Genomic DNA, 21,915 nt, shown 5'->3' on the forward strand with positions numbered 1-21,915 from the left:
TAACACTCAAATTCCATTCTATAAAACTGTATTAATCAGTACAAGTAACACTCAAATTCCATTCTATAAAACTGTATTAATCAGTACAAGTAACACTCAGATTCCATTCCATTAGATTGTATTTGGACAAGTAACATTCAAATTCCAGTCTTTCAAATTTTATTAGAAAAAGTAGCACTCAAATTCCACTTCTTAAAATTCGATGTTGGTACAAGTAACACTTTAATTCAATTTTATTAAATTTTATTAGTATAAATTGCACTCAACTTCCATTACAATTTTTTTTTATAAATTGCACTCAACTTCCATTACAAAAAAATTTATAAGTCGGTACAAGTAACGCTCAAGTTCCATTCAATAAAATTGTATTAGTATCAATATCACTCAAATTCAATTAAGTAAAATTGTATTAGTACAAGTAGCACTCAAATTCTATTACTTAAAATTATTGCATTAGTCAGTACAAATAGCACTCAAGTTCCATTTTACTAAAGTGTATCACTACAAGTAGCACTCAAATTCCATTACGTATAATTGTATGAGCCAGTACACGTAGCGCTCAAAATTCCACTCTGTAAAATTGTATGTCAGTAAGAATAGTACCCAAATTCCATTCTATTGAATTGTACTGGTACAAGTAGCACCCAGATTCCATTCTATTGAATTGTACTGGTACAAGTAGCAAAATTCCATTATGTTGAATTGTACTGGTACAAGTATTACCCAAATTCCATTCTCTTGAATTGTACTGGTACAAGTAGCACCCAAATTCCGTTCTTTAAAATTGTTCAAGTCAGTACAAATAACACTAAAATTCAAGTCTATACAATTTTTTTAGTAAAAGTGTCACTAAAATTCCACTCTGTTCAATTCCGTTACGTGAAATTGTATGCATAATATAAACATCATTCAAACTCAATTACGTGAAATTGTAAGCTAATACAAACATCACTCAAATTCCATTGTATAAATAATAAACCTATATTGGTCACTTCAAACATTCCATTCTATCAGATCTTGTATTAGTACCAATAGCATTCAAATTCCATTACGCAAAATTATATAAAAGTAGTACTCAAATTCCATTCTATAAAATGGCATGTTAGTACAAGTAGCACTCAAATTCCATTACAAAAAATTGTAGAAGTTAGTACAAGTAGTACTCGAGTTCTATTCTATAAAACTGTATGTCAGTACAAGTAGTACTCAAATTCCATTCAATAAAATTGTATTATTCAGTACAAGAAACGCTTAAATTCCATTCTATTAAATTGAATTGGTACAAGTAGCACTCAAATTCCAGTCTATCACATTATATTAGTCAGTAAAAGTGGCACTCCGTCACCACTCTATAAAATTGTATGTTTGTACAAGTAGCACTCAGATTCAGTTCTAATACATTTTATTAGTACAAATTGCACTCAAATTCCATTACATAAAATATATAAGAATGTACAAGTAACGCTCGTGTTCTGTTGAATAAAAATTAGTACCAGTAGCACTCAAATTCAATTAAGTAGAATTGTATTAGTACAAGTAGTACTCAAATTCCATTACGTAAAATTGTATTAGTACAAGTAGTACTCAAATTCCATTACGTAAAATTGTATTAGTACAAGTAGTAATCAAGTTCCATTCTAATAAAGGGTATCACTACAAGTAGCATTCAAATTCCATTACGTAAAGTTGTATAAAGCAGTAAAATCAGCACGCAGATTCCATTTATAAAATCAAATACGTCAGTACAAGTAGCACACAGATTCCATACAGTAAATTTGCATTACTTAGTAAACTCGAAATCCACTCTATCAAATTATCTTAGCCACTACAAGTAGCATTAAATTTCCATTCTAAAAATTTATATAACTGTCACTCATATTCCCTTCTATCCAGTTTTATTTGGCAGGAGAAGTAGCACTCAAATTCCATGCAACGAAATTGTACAAGTCAGTACAAGCATCACTCAGATTTGATTATTTGCAGTATTATTAGTCAGTACAAGTAGCACTCAAAGTCAAATCTATATAAGTGTAATAATACAAGTAGCACTCATATTCCATTGCATACAGTTATATTATTCAGTACAAGTAACATTCAAATTCCTTTCCGGGAACATGTGTACTATGTAGATGTTAACATTTTTAATCTATTCTTATTTACGGAAAATGTTGATACTGGAATAGATAGTGAAAATTATCAACTATATATTGTCGCATGTTATTATTATATATATATATATATATATATATATATATATATATATATATATATATATATATATATATATATATATATATATATATATATATATATATATATATATCACCACCTTTCAGTGCACGGTAATAAGTAAATAACTGTTCTTTCCACTTAGCTTTTAGTTTTAAAATGAATACAACCTTTTCGTCCGTTGTTTTAAGTTTGTTGTTTTCACTACCAAGTAACGAGATATGACTACTTGGTTAGAGACCGCCATATTAGATGACGGCGTAAATTACAGGTATGTGAATATGTACTCTACTTAATATTCTTTGTATGAAAATATAATTTCCATCAAATTAACTTAAATAACAATTTACGAATGAGTTAAATTGCGGTTTAGGAAAACAAATATTATTTGAACAATGATTTGTTAACTGTAATTTCCTCGTTGCTTTTATTTGTTAAATTTTCTTTTGCTCTTGTAAAAGATAACATGACATTTATAAATCTGTTTTTTTTTATGTTAACTTTAAGTTTATCCAGTTTATCTCTCATCATTAATAGTTTATAAACATTAACAACGAAGACAATAGTTTTTGTGTGTTTTCCCTTATCTAATCAGATTTTTGGGCGGGGTTGGGGTATTTTTTTTTTTTTTTTGTGCTGTTGTTCTTTACTCTTTCTCTATTTTTATTTGTTTATTTATTTATTTATTTATTTATTTATTTATTTATTTGTTTACGATTCTTGTATGACAAGCCAAGCACTCAGCTATGGACATAAATGACTTTCTGTTAACTTGATCAGGATTAACAAATGCAGGCGATGTTGCTTTATCAATGATCAAGAAATTTGCTATTTTTCCTGCTCGCAGCATATTACACTGATAACTCCTGTGGCCTGAGTGGAGGAGGTCGCGGGTTCGATCCCCGGCCGAGTCATACCAAAGACTTATAAAAATGGTAATAACAGCTGTCTTCATCGCTTGGCGCTCAGCATTAGGAAGTTAGTGTTAGGACTGGTCGGCCTGGTGTCAGGATAATGTGACTGGGTGGGACTTCTTGCTACATGTCTGCTGCATGATGCCCCAGTGCTAGAATCACTATAAACTGCCACACTGCAGCCATCTTAGTAATATCACTGAAAAATTGTTAAAGCTATGTAAAAATCCAAATCACATACACACACACACACACACACACACTTCTCAGGCAAACCCTCATATGCTTATTTGACGCACACAGGGCCCCCAGGCAAAGGGCATGGCTTTCCCTGAAAGAAAGCAGGTAGTCGTTACATTGTTTTTATTTGCTAATAAGTAATAAAACCCAACTGTTAACGAGTCCTTCATACGACAATGGATGTAACTATTTCACTCGTGTCGCAATACACAACATACGAGGTTAACATAATAATGCCCCATATTACATGCATGAGCATCAGCCATGGACGACACAGTGTTGTTGTTGTTCTTGTTGTTGTTCTTGTTGTTTTGTTTTTGCAGCAGAGGCAAAGTAACTCATATTAACAACAGTATCACAATCAGTGCTCAAAAAGGAATATGAACAAATACAAAATTACATGTTTTTATCCACACCGCCATCTATTGATGCTGATATAATTAGAAGGAAATGTAATATTTCGTAAGAAAAATGAAAGAAAAATAAATATATGGTAAACACGTACTTTACAATGATGAAAACAAGAGATTGTTTGAGCTAGCTACTGGTAATATTATTTTTCTAATTTTATTGAAAGAAACGGCAGCAAAAATAACTATACCATATGGAAAATTATGATGAAATTTGGGTTTCGAACTAATGAGAGTATATAAAGATAAATAACACACACACAGATGGAAATAAAATACATCTGTACTATGTTTGCATGAACATCATATAAACGCAGAAATGCCAGCTTAAGCCACCCCACCCCCAAAAAGTGAGACGCAGATTGTCAATGCATGAAAGTCGAATATTTGAGACAAGATCTGGTGGAGAAAGAGAGGCAAAAGGTAAATCAAAGCGAGTTGAGGTGAATGGACTGAAAATAGTCTGATGTTGAATATGAGAAACTTTTCATTTTTAAACTGTGTATGTCTGTCTGGAGCTCTGGGATGAGGGTCTATGGATAGATGAACAAATATTCCGGGAATGAGTGACGGAGAGTAATGAAAATTGTACTGCGTATTAATTCATACAGACTGGTTTGTGCACAATTTCTTTAAGTTAGGGTTTATTTTATTTTAGTTTTTGCCAATCCAGTCTGAATTTACTGAATATTGACATTTTAAAAAAATATTATCATATCAGTGTGAATTGCTAGATCACGTCAAGTTGTCACGATCGGATCGTCCGGATCGTTATGAGACCAGAAGCGTCTAGACATGATTTACATTTTCCGATGCTTGTTGATCAAAATCGATTTACTTTGATAATTATACTTTTGTTATATACCAATAGTTTTCAGATAATTTGATAAAACCACTATGTGAACTTAAAAAAGGAACTTTTCCAATACAAACTTCGTCCTCAAGCAAGAACAGAATCACATATTAATCGGCTTATATTTGCATTTATATCGCAATTCAAAGAAAAAACGTTGAAAAAGACACTTAATTTGTCACTGCGATCAATATCAGTAGCACGAATTCTTAGAAGCACAGCGGAGAGGGGCATCGGACTCATTTATGTGCTTAATATTTTATGTGCAGTTCTCAAAATGCGCATCACGGAAGATTTTAATGGCTGAATCTCTCTCTCTCTCTCTCTCTCTCTCTCTCTCTCTCCTATGCCAAGCTAAACACGTTGTGCGAGGCTCTGTAGAGACTTAGTATAAGCGGTCTCCATGTCCAATACCAAAATAATATATATTTTACCACTTTGTCCCTTCAAGAAAAGCCGCCCCTATTACCAACGTCTGCATTTCAGTGCAGAAAGGAATGCTGTTCAACAGGGCATTGTACTGTAATCATTTTCTGCTCTTTAAAAATATATTTTTGAGTACATACCGCTTAAAAAACCACTCTCTCCTAGACTTAATTGAAATCCGCTTTAGTTAGATGGAGCAAATTAGGATTAATTCTTGAAGAGAATTTAGAAGAAAACAATAAGCGGAATCTAACAATGGGCTCCATAAATGTCAAACTGACCGGTTCCTCTTCCGTCAAACGAGTACACACTAGATGACCCTAATACTAAACAAAATTATATTCCGGTCTTTCACAAGTACCGGGTCCTCCTATATGATCCATATACAAGTATTTGACACGTGTTCCAAATCAAAGTTCTGGAACTTATCTCTTTTTCGTTATAACATACACAGCTGTCAAAGCTCAAAAACAGATTGCAATCGTAACATAGGAGGACATGACAGAACTACCGGAGCGCATGCTTCATTTGAAAACTGGTTGTCTTGATCCCTTGACTTGCTTTTATTAAAACCATTAACCGATAAACTTTCCATTCTATATATACATTGTTCAAAAAACAAATGTTTGAAACTATTTACATTCCTATTTATTCTCTCTATTCAGTTCTCTTTACATGGGCGCAACCATTGGAACTCGCTGTCATTGTATTTAAGCGTAAACTAACTCGTGGGAAAGAAACTTAACAAATTCACTTTGGTCACGGGTTATGGCGGACCTTGCTATAATACTGTATTTAATATCATGACAATTTGATTTTGCGCTGTAGGCCAACATGTTCCCTGAGTAAAAAGAAACAGGATAGTATCAATCAAATATCCGTTAATATCCAGCCTGTGCAGACCTCTCAACGAAATACTTTAAAGGCTCAGAAAACAGGACCATATGTCGTCAAAATAATTTCTTTTTGTAATGATCCCAAAATTAAAACTTGGTTACCTCCTCTGTCCTCTCACTCGACTAATTGAGTCAAGAGGTATAAGCCAATGGTAGAACGAGAAAGGGGTTAAATGGAACCTCGCCCAAGTTCCTGTTAAATCATCATTCGATGAAAATCATAAAATTGACAGTTGAAATGAAAATAACCAAACCTTCTCAAAAATGAACCCTCCGATAACAATATTGGATTCTACGCAGCGTAATGTGGTGATTTTTAAAAAATGATTATGTCAGTGAAGATAATGGTCAATATATATATATATATATATATATATATATATATATATATATATATATATATATATATATATATATATATATATATATATATATATAAAGCTTATTTTATAACTTTTCATTTTGCCACGATAACTGCGTTCTTCAAAGAGAGAGAGAGAGAGAGAGAGAGAGAGAGAGAGAGGGAGAGAGAGAGAGAGAGAGAGTAAGTATGAATTGGTTAACCCTGAGTATCTGAAGTAAAAAAACTCATGCACATGGAAGGTGACGAAACTTTGAAAGAACATATTTACTTTCAAGTCTTGAGTTTTTGCCCCCACCATATTTATGAGTTGCACGCACATGTTTCGAGCGCGCACCTTAACACTGGATGCTTTTGTCAGCAGTGCATGTTTTGTCCGGATTATGAGTATGGAGAGGGTAGCTTGTTTTCCATGTATACAGTGAACAGTGATTTATAGCTAAACATTATATTTCATAATGCAAAGTATCGAGGCCACCAGTTATTGACAATTCGCTAAGTCTGGCCAGATATCTCCCGTTCATCGCTTTAAATTTAATTTCTGTTGTTGATATTGACTGTTTTTGATGATCAGGATAAGATGTTTTTAGTGCTATCATTTCGACTCTTCCAAAATCTGCAGGAATGGGAGTTAAAATACTGTTTTACATACATGGGGTCAGGCATGAAAATGTTTTCAAAAGACTACTGCGTTTGTGAGCAGTAGGAACAACTGTCAGTCGCTTGTCAGTGTTACATTATGATCACGTCAAGCACTCCTTCGCAGCAATTCTCTGTTCGCTGTACGCTTGTATACGTATCGTTACACAATCAGACAATGAACAATACCTATGCTTATAAACATTTCAAATAATACATTTGTAAATATTTCAGAATGCAGAGAGGCGGACAACGGAACTAAAATATTTGCTCCCAACCATCAAGCACAATGACGTCATCCCAGGAGAATCTCCACTCGGACTTTTTTACCTGTAAGATCTGTAAAGATGAGTTCAGTGACCCACGGTCCTTACCATGTCTGCATTCCTTCTGCAAGAAATGCATCACTGACTTTATCATCAAGTCCACTAAAGGACAAAGAGCGCCTCAGGGATTCAGTTGCCCCATATGCAAGCGCTTCGTAGATGCCCCGGACGCCCATCAGCCGCCAAACATTTGGGCGGACCTTCTGCCGCAGAGTCACCTGATCACCAGCCTGATGAACGGCATCAAACTGAGAAATGACGTGAGCAGATGTGACCCTTGCTACAGGAGGAAGGAGAAAGTAATCGCGTCTAAATGGTGTAAGGACTGTGCTGAGGCTCTGTGTGAGCCATGTGTATCCTTTCACAAATCACTCAAATATTCTCAAAACCACACTCTCCTGGACTTTGACGAAATCAAACACCAGCCAATCCGATCTACATTGCTCCGACCACCGTGTCTAGAACATGAAAACACTACTCTTGGGTTCTATTGTGAAGATCATGGCAAGGTCGTATGCTCATCTTGTGTCACTATCGACCATCGGAAATGCTCACACGTGGTGTCAACGTTGGAGGCCGCGTCTAAGCAGAGAAGCGAGGCAGACACCCTAATGGAGAAACTGCGCAACCAGAACGGATGGTCCTCTCGCATCCTGGAGAACCGGCAGCACAGCTTGAAAACTTTGGAAGATGCAGAGTCCCAGCTTACGCACCAGATCACTAGCATCAGACAGCAGCTGGACGATATCTTGGTCATACAGGAGAAGAAAATAATGGAAGACCTCAAAGCGTTAAAGGAGAACGAAAAGAACAGTTATGAAAGGGAAATGTCAAAATGTGAAGAGATCATATGTACCACCGGAAACGCTATGAATATATTAAAGACCTCTCTACAGCATGGCACAGATTCGGACTTGCTTCTCTCGGTCGAAAATGTCAAGAAAGAGTCAAACTTATGTGAAAAAGAACTTTCTCATTTATCTAACCAACTTCAAGACATCCTCCTGATCTTCACACCCGACAAAGCCATCTCCACTATCCTCGGATCCTTAAAAGAAATCGGCAAAATTTCCTATAGCCATTCGCACGTCCAAGTTGCTGCCCCATACAATGTTCCGCAGGAAGTCGATGAGAGAGATGAATCAACTAGTCCCATTGTCAGACCCGTATCTCCACCCGAGAGCCCGATTTTCAAACTCGGCATTCCCAAAATGATCGGACTAAACAGCGAAACTGCCAGACTATCTCGCCTTTCCAGAAACTCCAGAGTCTCCAAAACTGACTACATAAAGTCTTCCAGATCAAAGGTTGATGATACGTCAAGGTCACAGAGGTCACGGTCAGATGTTCTTCACCAAACAATTGAAAACGAGTCCGCCCGGACGCAAATAGACCCACACGACTCATACTCCCCAATTCCACTGTCCTCCAGGAAGATCGCACCAAACCTCGCCCAGATGGACGTCTTCTTCAAGGCCAGGACTCTGGCTGACCGGGAGAACTGCATCCTGACTGGCGCCACAATGTTGATGGATGGACGGATCGTTTTGGTTGACCAAATGATGCGCAAACTGAAGCTGTTTGATGCCGAATACAGATGGATCGGGGAAAAGGTTCTGCCGGCGAGACCGTATGACGTCACTTACGTGAATGAAAGAGAAGTGGCCGTAACGTTTCCAAGAGAAAAGAAGATACAAGTATACGCCGTAAGACAAAACGATTTCTTGCCGATTTTCACAATCAATGTCGCGGCCAAGTGCTGGGGTCTCAGCTACAGCTCTACAGTTAAGAGATTTGCTGTCTGCTGCTACACACAACCCCCATGCATCAAAATCATATCTAGAAGCGAAGGCAGAGAGATGAAAGCGCTGTCTCGCGATAAGAATGGTGTGGAGCTGTTCTACTTTCCTGATTATGTAGCGTTTGACAACGCTGGGCGAAACTTGTATGTCACAGACAAGTATAGAAAATCGGTGATAAGCCTGACGAGTGAAGGCGACAAGCGATGGGAACTGAATTACAGCGTGCTGAAAAATCCGCGTGGTATTGCTGTCCATGGAAACAGGGTGTTTGTGGCTGGATCAAGGTCACACAATATTCTGCTAATGACGACAGAGGGAGAAATCATTGGTGACATTATATTGGAGGGAATAACCTTTCCTAACAAGATTTGTTTGACATCCACGGCCGACAGGCTGCTTGTTACCCAGTACCAGGGAACGCTTATTGATACTGAGAGAAACTCTGTCAAAGTTTTTAGGTTAGACTGAGTATTACCAAGAGAGAACATAGAAACACTTAAAAAAGCCCACAAAAAACCGATAAGTTTATTCTTGAATCTTCAAGTGCAAAGCCAGGATACTAATTTCAAAATAGAGAAAACAATATTCCATGGCATAACTAGTCAGCAACTGTCGAAGTTCAAATGCTAGTAGTTTTTCGTATGTCTTTCACGGAGTACCCATAATTTCGATCGACGTGAAATGAATACAAGAATTTGTGGAAATTTGTCCAGATTTTTCACTACAAGAATTTAACTTTAAAAAATTAAAACAAAAAGTTTTTGCAAAGTATTGAGTTTGATGTAGGGATCTTTTATATTGTAACACATCGATGATGTATTGTGAAAATAGCGTTTAAAGGTTCGTTTATCAGTCGAAACTATACAATGTCTAAAGGTTCGTTATGTCAAACTATATAAGTTATAAACGTTTGTTTATCTTTCATTCTAACGTGTAAATGTTTATTTATTTGTCAAACTATATAAAGTCTAAAGGTTCGTTTATCTCTCATACTAATACGTAAAAGTTATTTTATATGTCAAACTATATAACGTCTAAAAGTTCGTCTGTCATACTAACGTGTAAAGGTTTATTTACCTGTCTTACTCTGTAACGTCTAAAAGTTCATCTATCTGCTGTACTATATAACGTATAAAGGTTCGCTTATCTGTCATACTAGATCATGTATAAAGTTTCTCGACCCTGTCGTACTATATAATGTATAAACGGTTCGCTTGTCTGTCATACTTTATACACGCCAGACATATCTTAAATGTTTTGGTTATAGTCGCCACCAGTTATTATGCAATTCCGGAATTTCAAGGTTCTAGCGTCTCCTGGACAAAATGATGCAGTATTAAGACAAATTAAATTTCATTCAGGTAAAGAGAATGGGAGCGGGAGGGAGGAGAGACACAAAGAAGTCAGAACAGCAACTTTGCGATTCTTAAGGATAAATGACTGTTTTAATTTGATTCATGAATACAGTCTATGAATATTCGCATTTTAATGCAAAGAGTTGTATTGGAAATTCGGGGTGCACTATTAAAAAAAAAAAAAAACTGGTAAAAATTTAAAATCTCTAGAACCGTCGAACAAATTTGCTGCATCTCTAAGGGGAGTTGACCGTATCGTCTGCGTTGGTCGCAAAAGAAGCATTTTTCTGCCGGATTTTGTACTTATCAAGGGCGTGATATTTATTACGTCTGTAAGCTTGGAATATAGATGGAATAGATGAGAATACGAACAAATGCAGAGAAAATAGCACTTTGGTTACCTGGCAGTGACGATGGATAACTGGCGTATTATTTTGCCCCTTCATTGGAAGAAAGTTTCATGTAAAAACTTGAAGTGGCCGGAAAGGGCAGATAGAGAAGAAATCTGGGTAGGTTGGATTCTTTCTGTACGAATTTCTTCTAATGCTGTTCATTACAAATGTTATGAAAGCGACTTGTTTCAAGGCTTCTGTGTTTCGTTGGGGTGGTGTGTCTTCTCCATTTTTATCCTTATTTGATAGAACATCTGCATCATCTGACCAATAATAAAATGCATTTATGCCATGATGCGTCATGTCAAATTCGATCAAATTAAGCTGAGTGTATGCTTTGTTATATATAACGTTTGTTTACAAAAAGTTCTATTTTTTGTAACGGTGTTATTCTATATTTAGTAATGGCAGCCCTATTTGATGGCATATTGGCAAATCTTTGTATATACTTGGAAACATTTTTTACTATAATGCGTTATATCAAATTTGGTAATTTTCAAATGTCAATTAAGAGTTTTTCTATTTTTGGTAAAAGCAGCCATATTTAATGGCGGATCCGCATAGTTGGTATAAATCTGAAGCTATTCATGTCAGGGTACTGTCTGCCGAATTTGGTTGAAGCAACTGGTCTAGTGGTTTTTGTAAACATGTTTAAAGTATAACATAATAATGGATGATGCACAATGCATGCCAAACGAGGGTCCATAGGGTAAGTTCAACTAAATATGACGATTTTCTGTCTTGAAATTTGCAGAGAGATAGCCAAATAAAAAAAAAAAAATGATTTTCAGAACTAGAGTAGAAGCGGCCTATACTATGATTGGGTGTTAATTTTTAAGTTATTCATCAAACCTAACGGTGTTTGCACGTGAAAGTTAGCGTCATATGCTGACCATGTATTAAATGATATTTGTTTCAATGCTAACATTACCAGATGGTGAATCATATACTGTGCACTATGCAACAATATCTACAATTATTGTCACAGTTCTTTTGAAAATAAATATGTAGACTGCCTGTAAATAAGGTTTCTATAAGTCCTAATCTTCTTTGCTGTGAATTCCACAATTTTATACTGACTACAATTTTCTTAGTCTCCCAAATGTAGTAATTCGTAGAACGATTACCCATTTATTCATCCATCTGTTCCTCTCTTTCTCATGTTTTTTTTTTTAAATTATTACCTGATGGAAAAAAGGGTAAAATCCCAAAGCATCATTTCTTTGTACTTATCCATGCAACATGTTTTTAAGAAAAATGACATAATTAATGTTATTTTTTAAAGTCATTTGGTTCATCTTTGCATCCTATGCAATATTCGTCAAAATACTGCATAAAATATAACTGTTTAAATGTATAATTGTTATCATTGTTAATGTATTTTTAAAAAACCGTTTGATTTATGTTTCAAGTCCACAAATTTCTTTACCCAATAGAGTAATACGGTGATAAGATTTTACATCATACAAAGTGAATTTTGCAATGAATGTCATCTTATGTGACTGTTTGCAGATTCATTCAAACAATTATTTATTTAAAAAATATAAAGACTGCAGGTTGGAGTAACTAAGCAACTTCAATATTTCTCTTTCAAGTATTCTTCAAATTGCTACCAGATCACCAAACAATTACCCCATGTAGGTATGGTTTTCAAAGAAAAACAACCTGATCACCGAACAATTACCCCATGTAGGTATGCTTTTCCAAGAAAAACTACTAGATCTTCACACTATTACCCCATTAGGTATTATTTTCAAAGAAAAGCTTATTCGTTGCATCCATCTAAAGTTTATTCCATGCTGTAGAACTATAACTTATCAAATATATTACAAAGTATATCACGAATGCTTGTGAATAACAATATTACCAGCCTTTGTATTTTGTTTAGGAAGAAAGTATATTTTGTTTGAAATAAAACTGCCAGTAGCAACAATTGAATCTTGAAAGAAGTGGTTCACCCTGCATGCTGTCATAACTTATCAATAACTGACTAATAGAACAAACTGTTGTATTCATTCTTTTGGTCATATCTTGTGTGAAATTGCTCATCTTTGCCTATGGATGTAATTCTGATATAAAGTTATTATTATTATTATCAATATAGAAACCTTTGCTGTGATACTGTTAAAATGCATTTTTATATAGAATTTGCTGTGATATTCTTTGAGGTATACAATTTGTTTCAATAAAACAGTGTAATCAGTTGAGACATGTTAATGTTTTATTCATTAAATACACAGTATTTTATAAAGAGATACAAAAAAACAGTTTACTCACCTAAAATGGCTGTTCCAATATGATGTTTATAGCATAAAAAAAGTTCACAAATAAGTAAACCTAACAAATTAAGTCACTTGGTGATAATAGATGGGGGAAAAAAAATAAAGTCACGGGAAACGTTAAAAGGTTAATGACACTGTGCTGCACACGTTACATGGAAAAAGCCCAGAGGTTGGTGACAAAGTGATGCAGAACAGGTAAAGTGGGAAAGGTCCATGGGTGACTGACAAACTAACAGTGAAGTAGAACAGGTCACACAAGAAAAGACCCAGAGGTTACCGACAAATTAATGGTGATGCAGTAAAGTCACTGTACAGGTCAACATTTTTAAAGACAAATAAACCTTATGATATCAAAAAGACACTTTGTCAATACTGTGTCAAAAGTAAAACGCAAAACTATACTACTGCCCAGAGCTGTTTTTGCAATAATATGTGAAGATGACCAGACTTATTATAATACATATATTATTTCTATGAGTGTCCAAAAAATGATTTAATCAAAGGAAAGTAAAATCATTCAACACTGAGGTTATTATGGACCATATAAACTAATTTACTGTAAACATGGTCCATATGGATTTAGTTTTCTGTAAACATGGTCCATATGCATTGATTCAGTTTTCTGTAAACATGGACCATATGCATTTAGTTTTCTGTAAACATGGTCCATATGCATTGATTTAGTTTTCTGTAAACATGGACCATATGCATTGATTTAGTTTTCTGTAAACATGGACCATATGCATTGATTTAGTTTTCTGTAAACATGGTCCATATGCATTGATTTAGTTTTCTGTAAACATGGTCCATATGCATTGATTTAGTTTTCTGTAAACATGGTCCATATGCATTGATTCAGTTTTCTGTAAACATGGTCCATATGCATTGGTTTAGTTTTCTGTAAACAGACTATATGCATCGATTTAGTTTTCTGTAAACATGGACCATATGCATTGATTTAGTTTTCTGTAAACAGACTATATGCATCGATTTAGTTTTCTGTAAACATGGACCATATGCATTTATTTAGTTTTCTGTAAACATGGACCATATGCATTGATTTAAGTGTTCTGTAAACATGGACTATATGCATTTAGTTTTCTGTAAACATGGACTATATGCATTGATTTAGTTTTCTGTAAACATGGACCATATGCATTTAGTTTTCTGTAAACATGGACCATATGCATTTAGTTTTCTGTAAACATGGACTATATGCATTGATTTAGTTTTCTGTAAACATGGACCATATGCATTTAGTTTTCTGTAAACATGGACTATATGCATTGATTTAGTTTTCTGTAAACATGGACCATATGCATTTAGTGTTCTGTAAACATGGACCACACGCATTCATCTAAGTGTTCTGTAAACATGGACCACATGCATTGATCTAAGAGTTTTGTAAACATGGACTATATGCATTGATTTAGTTTTCTGTAAACATGGACCATATGCATTCATCTAAGTGTTCTGTAAACATGGACCATATTCATATGTAACCATGACCTACACCGCTAAGTGGTTAGTGCATCTGCCTTAATGCAGGAGGTCTCAGATTCAAACTCTGGCTGAGTCATACCAAAGACTTATACAAATGGTACCAGCAGCTTCTTTTCTTGGCACTCAGTACTGAGGCCAGAGTTAGGACTGGCCAACCTGGTGTCAGGATACTGTGGCTGGGTTGGACATCATGCTACATGTCTGTGGCATGATCCCTGCTAGACATCACTATAAACTGCTGCAATGCAGACACTGTAACAATATGAGTGGGAAATTGTTAAAGCTACATGAAAAATTGAAATCACACACACAGACACACTGTAACAATGAACTAGGTGCAAAAGTCACATTGTTGCTTTTCTTTACAAACTTAAAAAAATACTCTAAAATAAAAACTTTCAAAACAGCTTGTGATATTTTGAAATTTGCATTGGAATTTAGCCTCTTTTTTAATACAAAGTTCTTAAAAATGTTCTTTTTTTCAAACATTGTTCTACATAACATTTATTCCCTATATTCAATATAAACCACACTTTATTTATCTTTAACGTCTTTTCAATAGAACTTTTCATATGATTTTCCAAAGCCATTTAAAATGTATGTACACCCTCTCACAGATGTAATAGTGAATTATGTGAATGTGTTTCAATACAGTGGATATAAAAATAAAAAAGTAATGTGGTAATACTATGAAAAAATAAAGTATAGCCCATAATATTATGTCCATGTAGACCTGTGAAGGTAAATTTACCAATCTCACAATCCTTAATAGGCCTATTATTAACTGTTCTTAATTTTGAATGCTTTACACAAATCTTGCAAATAATTACCAAATTACCAAATAAGATTCTGCTTTCGTCCATAGAAAATCTCATATTATCATTATCAATATCAAAATCAAAATGTCTTCTATTGAAACAAGGCCAACATTTACAATAAAATTGTCTCTGATGCAGTTCTGGCATTTAAATCACCAGAAAGTACAATATCATAGCCATCAGTTTGTACTCATTTATATAAATATTTAATAAAAATTACTAAATAATAAGCTGTATGCTGATAACACCTCTAGTGGCCAATACAAAAATCAAATACGAATATCTATTTGATCATTGCAAGCAACTCTATCTAGTTTGCTCAAGGCATACTTATCTAGTTTCAAAGCACTCATTTAATGTTTTTTTTTAAAATTCTCTAAACGAACAAGCCCCCCCCCCCAATTAACTGGCTATAACTATGAATAAGTCAATACCCTGCTACACTCATCTTTGAAGGATTCATAGAACTCTAACACGAGTTTTAAATTTTCTCTTCAATTCTCTTTTCTTCATTTTGGTGTGGTATTACAGGCATTCAAATGTTTAAAAAAAATATTTAAAAAAATGCACTCACCAGCTAAATCCTAATCTGAACATAAATCAAATAAACACTGTTAAAGTTGTAAAAACAAAGGTCCAATGAGAAGAAAAAAATGCTTTCGATTATATTACAACACTACACCCTACATCAACACAAGAATAACATGGTCAACTACACTCAACTGCACCTTTAACTGACATAATTACAATATGCTGAACTATATTCACCTACATGCTTCATCAATACAAGTATGTGGCAAATTACAATCAACAACAATCATAACCAATCCAAGTATAACATGGCAAATCTACTTTGTATGTATTTTTAACATATAATTAAAAGACTGCTTGCAATCAACTGATTTCATGGAAAACAAAACCAATTTAAACAATGAAAGCATGTAAGCATAGCCTGAATAAATGCCAGACAATGAGTGACAAAAGACTATAATGGCATAAAAACTGAAAGATAATGAAAAGTCAAAGATAAATCCTTTGAAAGAATTTATTTATTGAGTATCATCTCTGCATCTTCATCATCATAAACAGGTTCAGGCCCTCGATCCCAAAATCCCTCATCAACATCTGGGCAGCTATTTTGAAAGAAAATGTGAATCACTGTGTCATTAAAAACATCACTGAATTTTGAATTTATGGGCAGGTCTTCCTCTGTGGTATATGGCTGCACCTGAAAATGATATATTTAAAGTGATAAGTTTATAGCATCAACTATAAAGAGTGATCTTGAGTTTTAACATTCAAATTCATTGTCCATATAGAAGACAGGACCATGCAATTATCAATTAACCCAAATCCATCTACTGAATATAACTGTTTGTAAGTCAAGTTCAACTGCAAACAACGGAGACCCTGATCAACTGGCACATCATGTGCTGGAAGATCAGGGTCTAAGTTATTTTTGTACTGATTATTCCTAACAAACTGCACAGACCCAGATTGGCCGATGCAATTTTTCAGAGGGCAGATCTGTTTCGTGTAGTTTGCAGTTGAACTCAACTTTTAAGTGACTATAGACACTAAGGCTCATTATGAAAATGAACACCTAAGTTAAATGATCGCTGTTGTTGAACATTTAGAGTCAGTATTGTTTTCTTTAAAAGTGGAAATGAACCTGTTTATATGCATACTAAAAAAGCATTCTCCTCTGTCTTTGACTATATACACATTTTACCTTCTCACAGTGTGTAGTCTCATCATAAAAACAACTTCTCTTTTTTTCCAAACATTTAATTCTGGAAAACTTTTATCTATTTTTCTTACATTTGCATTGCTTTACATGCCATTTGCATGCTTCCATTAAAAAACACTAACTTAAATTATTAAAACTTCACATTTTAACAAACAATTTTAGTTAATTAAATTCACCATTAAAAACAAAGCCATAAAGGCATTCAAGTACATACAGGACCCTAATATTTTAATGAATACTAATGTGGTGGCTGTATGAATGGTATTCAGGCAGAAGGAAAATGAAATCATATTTTAACAAAGAAAAGAAAGGTACCATTTCACATTATCTAAAGTCATATTTTACTTGATTGGTGAAAATCATATTTATTTTTACCCTTGTATTACCCTATTGTTGTGCATGTAAGCTTTGTAATTGGTCAATTTGCTGTTATTTACCCTTCTGGAATACATGTTAGCTTTATAATTGGTCAAATTACTGTTATTTACTTTGGTAAATGTATATGGTCAAGAACTTAAGTTTTAAACAGTAGCCATTTTCCTTCTTTCAGTCACAGAAACTTGACCATTCACCTTTTCAACTCCAAACTGATAGGCTTCTGCCTTACCTCATATGCAAGCTATCCACAATGTCTGGTCCATTTTTGTTATGCAGAACTAATTATTGTGTAGTAGTTTTTCTTCTGTTGTAGTAGCCTTGACTTCTGAACAGTATCTAATTTTTTCTAGTCATATGTTTCTTTGCAAATACTTATCCAACCATAATACATTAGGAGAACTACTACTAACTCACAAATCAAGCCCTCCCAGATAAAACCTTTAGCTTAAAGTTATCTGCCCACCTAGGTTGCAGTAAGGCAGAGTAATCTCCCCTTGATATAGGGATTGGCAGCAAAACCCACAAATATTTCAGTTAATACTGGAATATAAGGCATGCTTTCTATATGGATGTAACTTTGGTGAGGCCAGGAGGATTTACATATATTATGATTGGGTAAGTATTCACAAAGAAACATATTTTACTAGACAAAATTAGTTTCTTCTTTCTTTCTTTAAATACATTACCCAGTCATAATAGCTGAGGCAATAGAAAAGAGGTGGAGGGAGGTACATCCCCTTACCCCGAAGATGCTATCTCTGGTCCCCTTAAAGACAGCTTTAAGGTAAATGGATTGGAGAAGACTTCTTCTGCTGGGCAATGACACTGAAAAGGAATTTTTTTCTTCCTACTGCAAATCAAGCGGAAGTCATGAAGCTGCGCCTCATGAATTTGTTGAACAACATGGAAAGGTGACCTGTTTCATGATGGATATAGGTCCCACCAGAACAAGTTAAACCCTTTGGGATGAAAGATCTCTGAGGTAAAAACTGGAGATTCTGGACTCAAATCTCCAACCCACAGCATGAAGAATATCAGTTCAAGAACAGTTCCAGTCAAAGGCAATGCTTGTGGCAACTGTTCTAATCTTGTGAGCTGAAATGCATAACAAATTCATCTGAGTTGGAGTTATTTCTCAATATGCAGATTGTATAAACCCACTTAATACAGGATGAAAGGGCCTGTGCTGTTAATCTTCCTCGATGCAGTCACTTGGTCTTTTTAAGATATCACTTCAAGGCTCATACTGGCTCATGCAGGTGGCCTTGAGTGGAAGTGTCCAGAGTAGACAATAGTACAAAGGTCTGGTTGCCCTTGAACGGAAGCCAGTTCTTGGTGACGAATGAGGGGACTATCTTAAGTAAAACTGACCCGTCTTGTCAGAACTGAATGTAATTTTGGTCCTTGATAGGGTATATATACTGCTGAGTCTGTCTGTGATAAGGACGCAGGTTTTGAATGAAAGATGAGGTATTTTGTTCAACCAGGTTAGTACCCATGATAGGTTCTACATTGGGCACAGAGCCAACATTATTGGCTGTGTATAAACAAAATTGGAGAGGAGGTCAGACAAGTCTTTGTTTTATCAGATATCCTCTATTCCATGATGTCGAAAGGTGTCAGCAATCATGGAGTAGTAACCTTTTTTGTGCTTGGTGCTAACGTTTTCTCAATGAAGAGCTAGAGGAGGAAGTTAGCTATTTCATGCATAGATGCCTGTAGTGGTAGAATGTGTATAAATATTGCCTTCATATGCCTTCTCCACGAGTTGTAAGAATTTTTTATTTCTGACGTGCTGTTTAATATGATCCCAATATGCATATTCATCATGGTTGTTTGAGCAGATGAGTTAACTTCGCAATTTTCTATGGAATTTCTGTTGTGAGATTGAGGAGGTCAATGATCTCCCAGTAACCAGGATGAGGTGACACCTTTAGAATCAAAGGTAGGCATCCATGCTGTTCCAATCAATGGACAGTGCATCAACTGACCAGACAATGAGATTTTGAGACTTGGAGTTTGGTATTCCACCTTGTTGCAAACTGGTCCACCAATGGTTGGTCCCATTGGGTGTGTATCTGAGGGATGGAGAGACCATTTTGTCCGTATAAGCTGACTGTTCTGCTATTACGTTTAGATATCCAGGAATGAATTTGGATGTGGATTTGTTGTTGATAAAACCACTTTTGACAGCCCCACACCAGTATGCAAAGGTCTGGGTGCATGGTTTCACCTTGCCATTTGAGATAAGTTACCACCATAGAGGTGTCAGATAGAATGAGGATAATGATATGCTGGTTCACTGCACTATCTTTCTGAAAGAATCGTTGTAGGTGTGCCCCCCAGCCTTCTCTACTTGTATATGTACAATCTGTGATCTCTGGCAGTTACTCACTTGAGCCAAGTTAGGTTGCTCCAAGTCTGCAGATGGTACCTTATATTTGTGCAAATGGGGACAGCATGCATGCCAACCCAATGAGAAATATATGCATAATTACTGCTATTATAAGTGGCAAAAAAGCATAATTTGGGTGTAAAAAGTGCAATCTATATATTACATGCCATAATTATATCACATATGAAAAAGACACATTTTTACAACTAACGTGGTTCTGCAGCTGGTCAAAATTCTTGTCACAATGGGCAAAATCGATATGGATTAGAACTAGAATACAAGCACAAAATATACTGAAAAATTATTTATATTCAGCACTCACTTTAACTAGTCTACATGTTTAACTCTTTGCTGAATGATCATGAACTGGAATTCTGCAATGATCATGGTCAGGTGCTCAGTGTGATATATACTCTCATATTCTTCTTTTAAAGTTTGAAAAGAGGTGATGTATACTCTCTGTATATCAGTGTGATGTATACTCTCATATTCTTCTTTTAATGTTTGAAAAGAGGTGATGTGTACTCTCTGTATATCAGTGTGATGTATACTCTCATATTCTTCTTTTAAAGTTTGAAAAGAGGTGATGTATACTCTCTGTATATCAGTGTGATGTATACTCTCATATTCTTCTTTTAAAGTTTGAAAAGAGGTGATGTATAGTCTCTGTACATCAGTGTGATGTATACTCTCATATTCTTCTTTTAAAGTTTGAAAAGAGGTCTTGATTTGTCACTTTTTCTGATCTGACCTGTTTAGCAGTTTTAAAAGATTCATCTGCTCCAACATTTCCATCATATAACATCTCAAACTCACACCATAATGCATTTCACTTAACATCTGGCACCATTCTCTTTAAAAACATAGACTGGTTCACTAACTATGTGATCAATAAAATGCATCTGTTACGCAAAGATCACTTTTGAAGAAACCAGTCTATTTTCTTTGAAAAGGGTCATATACAGTTGCTATAAACAGCAAATAAGGCAAATACTCTTATGCAATCCATTTTTTAAGAATATTCTGAAATTTATATGAGTGGAATTAAAGAGAATAAAAAAATGACAAAAGCAATTTTATTACTTTATTTGTAATTTTTTTAATGTAGCAAAAAAAAGCGTAATCTATATGCAGGATCGTGGAAAACATAATATGGTGGAAAAAAAGCATCATGATTACACCAAAAGCGTAATGATTGGCATGTATGGGAAAGGTTGGTCCAGTGGGCAAACTTTTGGCCTCCAATGGGATAAAAGAATCATTTGTAATGGGTGCATATAAAGGCAATCTAGGATGATGAGGTCCACTGCCACATTGAGCAAACCTAAAGGTGAAGGAAATCCCATGCAGAGAAATTATCTCAAGAGTAACGAAGCCACCATGGTCCTGTTTCTCAATGCCCATTCCGGAGGAAGAAAAGTCTGTGTGGTGAATTCCATACCCAGATGAACAGATATTTGAGATGGCACTAGGTCTGATGTCCTTGTTGCCGAGGAAACCCAGATTTGTAGGCAGTGTGACAAGGGACTATGATAACATGTTCTAATATATAACTCACTTATGTTTTTGCAGGATATCATCCAGGTAACTTGATATTCGCCACCTTGGAGATGATCCAGACATAAGCCATAACATGGTTCAGTGACGACCCAGGGAATGCTGCTGAGTCCAAATCAGAGCGATTGGAATTCATAAATGATGTTGTTGTAGGTGAAATGCAGGAACTTCTGAACAGGGACATGAAGATATGCATCTTTTAAGTCCATGCTGATTGTGAAGTCTCCATCTTCAACTGCATTCAAAATGCGCTATGTTGTTTCCATCGAAAACCAAGGAGCATGAATGAATTGACTGAGGGCGCTTAAGTCAATGACAGGGCGTGCAGAGTGTCAATTGCCTTTGGGACCAAGAAAAGTCTGTAATAAAATTCCAGAGAATTTGTATTT

At 35.1% G+C, this 21,915-nt stretch overlaps 2 protein-coding genes across 3 annotated transcripts in view; one reads left to right on the forward strand and one right to left on the reverse strand.

The window, feature by feature from the left end:
• The first annotated feature begins 7,201 nt into the window (after positions 1 to 7,201).
• LOC149776795 (uncharacterized) lies at positions 7,202 to 13,050 on the forward strand. Its single transcript, XM_089941486.1, has one exon. The coding sequence runs from the start codon at positions 7,258 to 7,260 to the stop codon at positions 9,562 to 9,564; it is 2,307 nt and encodes a 768-aa protein (XP_089797612.1). The 5' UTR covers positions 7,202 to 7,257; the 3' UTR covers positions 9,565 to 13,050.
• Positions 13,051 to 16,477: 3,427 nt separating this feature from the next.
• LOC149776796 (SRR1-like protein) overlaps positions 16,478 to 21,915 on the reverse strand; it is a 31,992-nt gene continuing 26,554 nt past the window's right edge. For both annotated transcript variants that reach the window (XM_089941489.1, XM_089941488.1), the window contains one exon: positions 16,478 to 16,674. In XM_089941489.1, the coding sequence (XP_089797615.1) occupies positions 16,622 to 16,674 (53 nt within the window). In that variant the 3' untranslated portion in view covers positions 16,478 to 16,621. The remainder of the gene's footprint in view (positions 16,675 to 21,915) is intronic.

The sequence above is a fragment of the Sinohyriopsis cumingii genome, chromosome 18 (genome assembly GCF_028554795.1).
Source record: "Sinohyriopsis cumingii isolate HCF-2022 chromosome 18, ASM2855479v2, whole genome shotgun sequence".
Taxonomy (NCBI): domain Eukaryota; kingdom Metazoa; phylum Mollusca; class Bivalvia; order Unionida; family Unionidae; genus Sinohyriopsis; species Sinohyriopsis cumingii.